The sequence below is a fragment of the Dreissena polymorpha genome, chromosome 4, assembly GCF_020536995.1.
Source record: "Dreissena polymorpha isolate Duluth1 chromosome 4, UMN_Dpol_1.0, whole genome shotgun sequence".
Lineage (NCBI taxonomy): Eukaryota > Metazoa > Mollusca > Bivalvia > Myida > Dreissenidae > Dreissena > Dreissena polymorpha.
The window spans coordinates 92,884,485-92,892,181 of record NC_068358.1 but is presented as its reverse complement, the minus strand read 5'-3'; the positions used below and the strand labels follow the sequence as shown (position 1 = coordinate 92,892,181).

The 7,697-nt window shown below is 37.1% G+C and overlaps 2 protein-coding genes across 2 annotated transcripts in view; one reads left to right on the top strand and one right to left on the bottom strand.

The window, feature by feature from the left end:
* Positions 1-2,755, bottom strand: part of LOC127880183 (magnesium transporter NIPA2-like) — a 266,381-nt gene extending 263,626 nt beyond the window's left edge. The window contains exon 1 of the mRNA XM_052427450.1: positions 2,586-2,755. The gene's annotated coding sequence lies outside the window, so the exon portion shown is untranslated. The remainder of the gene's footprint in view (positions 1-2,585) is intronic.
* A 1,229-nt stretch (positions 2,756-3,984) lies between these two features.
* LOC127880179 (uncharacterized) lies at positions 3,985-6,236 on the top strand. The gene is made up of 2 exons (XM_052427438.1): positions 3,985-4,263; positions 4,604-6,236. The coding sequence occupies exons 1-2, from the start codon at positions 4,003-4,005 to the stop codon at positions 6,050-6,052; spliced, it is 1,710 nt and encodes a 569-aa protein (XP_052283398.1). The 5' UTR covers positions 3,985-4,002; the 3' UTR covers positions 6,053-6,236.
* The last annotated feature ends 1,461 nt before the right edge of the window (positions 6,237-7,697 follow it).

Below are 7,697 nucleotides of genomic sequence, written 5' to 3'. Positions count from 1 at the left end.
TTTACTTTAAAAAGTATTTTCTTACTTGGCTTGGGTATTGTCAAGATAAGTATTCTTACCAAGTTTCATCAAGATTGAGTCATAAATGTGGCTCCTAGAGAGCAAACAAGCGTTTTTTATCGTTTGACATGATGACCTTGTTGTTAACCACACTTGAACCAGATTGGAACTGGACTAGATATTGTTAACACTTACAGTGCGGGAACCGAGTTGTGAAGGCCTTTGCAAACAGTTTGGATCCAGATGAGACGCCACAGAACGTGGCGTCTCATCTGGATCCAAACTGTTTGCTATTCTGATAGTATTCTCTGAAAAAAAATAAAAAATGCTTATTTTACAAATTTAGCAGACGACATTTTAGCAGACGACAAATTTCCCAGCATGCAAAGGGTTAAGATTAAGTTTCTAATGAAGTTTCAGATAGAGTGAGTCATTAATTTGGCTTCTAGATTAGTCACAATTTTCTTAATGATTATCTATGTATAGCAACTTTCTTTTTTTACCACACTTGACTTTGATTCACACATGACCTTGACTTTGTGTAGATGAATATTCAGAACTAGTTTCATCAAGATTGTGTCAGAATATGCCCCATTGAGAATTAACAGGTGAAAATTGACAATTACATGTTTTTTCTTAGATTTGACTTGGTGACCTAGTTTTTCCCTACATTACATAGGACTATAACTAGATTTCTATGCGAAGTTTTGTATAATAGCATAATTATGGCATATTGTTGATGGAAAAAGAACTTGTGTGACATATGATTTTTCTCTTATATCAGAACTACCTCAACCAATTGTTAAGAAATTTAGCTTTGACCCCTGGGGTCAGAATTGGCCGAACCCACTTGTAACGACATATACATTTTAAAATCTTCTCTAAAACCATAAAGTCCACAGCATTGATAGAAGGTATGTGAAATCAGATCATCGTCATCTAAAAAGGGTGTTCCAACAATGCACCTGGGGTTACATTTGTTATATAGACTAAAAGCAAAATAAATTTAAAATCTTATCTTAAAACACAAATTATGCCTCTGATATCAAAACTGGTTAGGAGACCATTTTCAGAATTTAATTTATTAGCAACAACATTTTGAAAATCTCTGAAGCAACCAGGCCCTGAGAGCTTATAATATTATGTAATCTGTAAAATCCGATACTGGTATTGTACAAAGTTTGCTAAAATCATGCTCATATGGTTAAACTTGTCCTCATATCGTTAAACAAGTCCAGAGTAAAAATGGACCCATATTCACAATTTCTGAGAAAATCACATATGATACCACAAGACCCATAGGTTAAATATTTTGCATGCAATACCATATTGCTGTGATGAACAAACTGTTTTATTCACCCCTAAAGCCCAGATAAAACTCGCCACATCCAAATGGTCACATAATTTACATAGACATGTATTGCAAAGACACTGTTTTATTGTCTTAAATCACAACATCCAGAGGTATAATAATTTTTATATGAAATTGTAATTTTGTGCTCTACAAACTGTCGTCTATTCTTCACCCAGCGGCTAAAATGCCCAAAGCCGTGGAATTTTATCAAGACTGACACAGCAAAAGACTACACACAATTCTCTGATATCACATGTTAAGAATGTAATAATGTGTATCAACATCTTATTGGATTCATCGGCAAAATAAGTTCAAATTATCACTTTGTTTTTGGAATTTGCAACAGCCTGTGGGTAACACTATTTATATAGTATTGTTAACTTAAAGTTAACGCAAAGTTAGAAAGCCGGGAAAAATTTGAGGGGGAGGTAGAACTAGCAACAACCCATGATTTGAATAGACATAAGGAAAAATAACATGTATAAACATCGCTTCTGAGACCAGTGATTATCATGCCCCTGGGGTAAACTATCATGCCCCTGGGGTAAACTATGGGCTCTTAACGTTCGCTTAATACCACTGGACTCTCGTGGTCTCATGGTACTCTTGTTTTAAAATCACAAACGCAACCACATAAGGTGCAGGATCACAAGACTTGTGTTGGGTTCACGATTGAATGTTAATGGAGGTAAACACCGATACGTTTTGCTTTTCTTCAAATAAATTTTGAAAACAATTTTTCTTAAGAAAAATAGGTGCATACGAGTTTTGTATGCTGCTTATTCGTTGTGTAACACACGTGTGTACACGGTTATGCTGCACGCAACGTACACTCTTGGCACCGATTTCAGACGTATTCAATGATTTATTCTTAAATCTTAAGATATCGGCACACACTAAAAGAAAAACTGTCTTGTGTGCACTCAATTTTTTTGCTAATGTATTTCAATAACGTCAGATATTTGCAAAACAATAATTTCTTAACGGTGTATTCACATTCTGCCAAGCCGGTGTGAAAACCCCGTTGATCCTGCCCCCTGCACATGCTCTTTGGTTAAAATGTTAAACGACTGAACATGTTACACACACATACTATATATGCTTAATATTGAAAGATATTTCGAATCAAATATGATTGACTTCTGTGAAAACGTTACTTCAAACCCAAAGCAGCCAACATAGCTTGTGTGGGATTACCGATAATTCAGGTAGGAAATCAATTAACTCTCACCTAGCCACGCTGCCAAAATGGATGCTGACTTGTACGAAGTCATTGTTTACTTTTTACAAAGGAATCATCGCCAATACTTTTGATGGTAAACACAGTTCTTCCGTCGTCATGGTGATTAAACGAGCACCGATGGATAATCTTTCGTCAAATGAGTAATTACAAGACGTTGAATGAATTCTTACGTTTACCCTGTCGTCATGACGATTTACGTAGTAAGACTATGACAGCACAAGCAACAAGATGTATGCTTGGGAATCATAAAATCTTCATCAAATGTCACAATTGCGTGTCTTTTCTAAATAGTCGAAAGATTAGATAGAGAATACATGGTTGGTGCCGAGATGGAGAAAGTTTATCCGGTGAGGCTTAGAAAAAGAAAATAGGGCACACTTTAGCGAGCCCTATTTTTATTTTTCGGGCCGAACCGGATAAACTTTCTCCATTTCGGCACCAACCATGTATTCGATTTATCCTGCTTCATGCCGTTGACACATTTTATCAAAGACAAATGATTAATTTACATAACAATATAATTATTCTTGTCGGGCCTCCTACATTCCTGACGACCGAATAACTACCGATTGTGTCACGCTAAAAATAGTTCCACATTAAACTGTTCCTTTTAATACTTTCCTATCGAAACTATTAAGAGAAGAAATAAAAAACGAATCGAGAATGTGATATTTTTCTTGGTAAAAAAATGAAATCAAAATGCATCAGCAAAACAAAAACTAAACTATTTACCTTAATGACAACTTTAGAGTCGATGCGGCTAATTCCGTACGGGCGTCTAATTTCGTACACTATGAATGTATTGTTTATATCTGTTTAGTTTGGTTACACAACACTGAATTACACCATATAGATTATAGTCCTATTTTCGCTTGTTTAAATGTGCGCTTCGTGAAATCGATTGCCTATGACGTAAGTGTCTAAATCCGATTGGCTGCATACGTATTTGGCGCGAAATTTTAAAATTCCCGCTTTCTCCCGCATCATCAGCAAGCGCTCAGAAACGACAACTCCAACGGTAATAAGATTATCTTTTTTGTTATGAATTGTGTGCGAAGTTGTGTGTTAAAAATAATTTAATGAAATATTTGTTCTTTCTTGTTAAGCACAATATATATGTTAAAATCGTATTATTGTTTTAGTAATGTGTAAAATAAAAGTGTACGAGATTACCCGCATTAATTTTTACCAGTAAAAGTTATGTGCGGGTAATTTCGTACGCCTTTATACGAAAACTATCTTGATAAAAAGGTCGATATATCTATTAAAATTTTTGGAAAGATAAAAAGGTGTTTAAAATGTTTTGCAGGACTGTGACTTGCTTGACCAAGTGGACGAGATTAGAGCCAACACTCTTTAATAGAGCTTCCGTATTTTCTGTAAAATGATCAATAAATTTCCAATTATGAGTTTTGTATGTTTTTGTCATTTACAGTCCACAATGCCCAAAAGGTATTCTCAAAAGGATATCCTCGATGCTGTGGGTGCGGTAAGACAAGGGATGTCGTACCGGAAAGCTTGTAGCAAATTCGGTGTCCCAGTCATGACCATCCAAAACCGATTCAGCGGCAAGGTCGACGAATTGGCACACGCTGGGCGACCAACAGTTATACCAGCCGAAGTTGAGGTGGAGCTAGTTGAAAAAATTAAACGGGCAGCGAACATGGTGTGTAGCTGTTTCTATGTACACTAGCTTTTTGAAACTGTTTCTGTCATTCATGCGTTATGTTCAATACACATTATGTTTTTAAAATGTTGGTAAGTTTAAATAATAATGAAGATTTTTAAAATTAACATTTCCAACGTCCTGTTGCGCTTATTGGCCGTTGTTAAAACCAAACATACGCAACGCAAAATGTGGTCTCGATTCCTAGAAGCGGACATTAAAGCACTGTGCCTATTACAGTAGCAAAAAGCACCCACATGTATTAACAAATTAAACGATCGATTTATTGATATAATGCGGTGATATTCATCATATACATCATATATTATTATTGTTGCAGGGATTTGGAATAACCAGACGAATGTTGCTAGTGAAGATCGGCAGAATCGTCCGCAAGCTAGGAATTAAGTCCCCATTTAGAAATGGCGTGCCTGGCAAGGATTGGATTGCGGGATTTTTGAAGAGGCACCCAGACGTAAGCCTAAGGACACCACAGGCTTTATCAACGTGCAGAGCAAGGATGTTAAATGAAACTGTCACAAACAATTATTTTAACGATCTTGCTAGGCTGCTCGAATCTCTTTGTTTACAGGAAAAGCCTGTTCGCATCTGGAACATAGATGAAACCAGCGTTCCACTGCTGCACAAGCCGGCTAGGGTGCTTGGGCCTTCCGGTGCGAAAAATATTCCCGGAAGGGTTGGGAATAACCGGGAAAATGTTTCTGTCCTGGCCTGTGTAAACGCTGCTGGTGGCGAAATCCCCCCTCTGGTTATTGTTAAGGGCAAAACTTACAAAAGTTTGCTATCTTACAATACTGAGGCCGGTGTTCCCGGCAGCGTTTACACATTCCAGGAACGAGCTTGGATGGAGGATACGTTGGGCGAGATCTGGTTTCGGGGCCATTTTCTTAAACACTGTGGTCCAGCAAGGCCCCAGCTTATAATTCTGGACTCTCACTCATCCCACGAGACACTTGGTCTCATAGACGCAGCTATCGCTAACGATGTCCATCTTTTAGCGTTTCCACCACACACAACCCAGTGGTTGTGTCCTTTGGACAAGTCCGTATTCGGTCCACTTTCTCGAGAGTATTCAAGATTCTGTACCGAATTCATGGCACTTAGCCCAAACAACATGGTTAACAAATGGGAGTGGCCTCGGCTGTTGAGGCAAGCTCATGACAAATCTTTTAGCATCACTAACATCGTCAGCGGGTTTCGCAAATGCGGTATCTACCCTGTGGACCGAAATGCCATTCCAAAGACAGCACTTGCGCCCTCGGTCCCCTTCGATGTACAACTAACCACGACTAACATCACAACACCATCCGGTGTCGATAATGTTGTTGCACAGCAGCCAGATCCACGGGACCATCACACGGAAGTGTTGGAAACTGCCCACGACGGAATTGTCCTAAATGAAACAGAACTGATTGGACTCGTAACATCAGGACAGTATCCCTGTACTGTTGATCCCGTATCAGGGAATCTGGAAATAAGTCTCGAGTTGTTTAATGGTCAGCCCATGCAGCAAAGTGTGGAGCGAAGACCCTTCGTGCATGATTGGTCAGTTGTGGTTGACCAAGAATTCGCGCTGCCGACATCTGAAAGAACTACCGGTATGGAGAAACCCAGTTCCAGGAAGTTGACAAGCCATAGAATTTTAACTTCCGAGGAAATAGTTAAAAAGAAACGAGAAGACAAGGAAAAAAAAGAAAGGATCGAGCAAGAAAAAGAAAATCGCAAATTGGCTAGGTCGTCTAAAAAAGCGAACATCAAAACAAAATAAAATAAATTGTGTAAAAAAACACAACAATTGTATGACATTGGAAACAAGTTTAATAGATCTATGTATATTTCCAATAATTGTTGACATAACGGTTAGTTCAATACAATGTTTGTGTCAAACAGTACAGACTGTACCATATTTGTACCATATTTAACTAATGGTAATACAAGGTGTCTTAAATTTACTAAGTGTCTCTTTACAATCTTATACATTGTCATTGATTAACATTGCGGTTATTAACAGATATTGAGTCTTCGGTGTCACGCTCTAGCACAACAAACAAACTAACTAAAACAGCAACAACAAAAAATAAAACAAAACTTATAAATATAAAAATGAATTCGTTAAAATCTTTATGTGTCGCTTACGCGTGCATTATGAATTAAAGCTAAAACCGAATCAAATTTCAATTACAAAAATGATTTCAACATGATTTAACGTGAAAATATTTTAATTTTAATGAAATTCAATTTCATATTGTGTGTCTAAAAATTAAATTAGTAATTATACCCAATTAAGGAAGGCCTATCGATATTTCTATCACAAACCCGTCGAGATAGACCTTGGCATTCTTTCGTTTGCGTGTACGGAATTACCCACACACTGTACGAAATTAGACTCGTGTAGGTTAATGTACATGACAACACTTTCTGAAGTATCCAATCAAATCTCGAGATATAAAAAGCAAGTAAATATAGCATAATGGTCCCCGCGTCCACTACAGTTTTCATTTCTCGGTAGAAAACAGCCGATAACCATCCATATTGATTCTTGTCCGAATGCGTACGGAATTAGCCGCATCGACTCTAATCCATTGCTTATAACAATAAATGTACAACGATATACACATTCATTGTCTGTTCTTCCATCCCTTTGTCGGAATCCATTTTCTGTTTTTCCATCTCTATTATCGGAATGTATTTTAAACCACACTCTTTTTTGATAGCGTTTGTATCGAATGCTAACCATTCTGACTTAAAACCCGATTAACGAAACCGTAATCCTGTCGTAGCGAATTATTTTATTCCTATCGAAGTTAACACTTATGAATGACAAACACACACTCCGAAAATCGTTTATGATTCGTTCGTGCTTTAAAATGCTAAAAAACACTGTTAAAACCACCACGTCAAAATTGTTGTCCCTAAAATCCTGAGAGAAACTAGATAGTATGTTTTGTCAGAGAAATGACGTCACACTAGATACGTCATAAATTGCGTAATCAAGTAAATGAACATGATAAATACGGAAGTCTGGTTCGGTAATATATTTTTAAGAAGATAAAGATGATGATATATAATATTACGATAACTTTCATGATGCGTCCCAATAAATTTCAAAGGTCAAATATTAGAACATGTTAATCGGCGCGTATATACATACTTACGGTTAGATCACGGTCACGTGATGTACTGCCGGATATCAACTAGTTTATCCGACCCTGCTTTATTTGGTCAATGTTTGCAACTGAGGCAGGATAAAGTAAAATATCCATATTCTTAAAACTGAAATGCAAAAGAACTGACTTTGTTGGCGAGATAACGGTTTGTCCATGAATTTATTTGTTTCATGGCGTTTGTCAGTTACAATGAATGGAGCAGATACATTTTTGAACTGTTCACATTGTCCAATTGAAAATATAATA

Coding starts and splice junctions, on each gene's coding strand:
- LOC127880179 (XM_052427438.1), top strand. CDS start 4,003: ATGAGTTTTGTATGTTTTTGTCATTTACAGTCCACAATGCCCAAAAGG. Junction 4,264..4,603: donor TTAAACGGGCAGCGAACATG/GTGTGTAGCTGT, acceptor TTATTGTTGCAG/GGATTTGGAATAACCAGACG.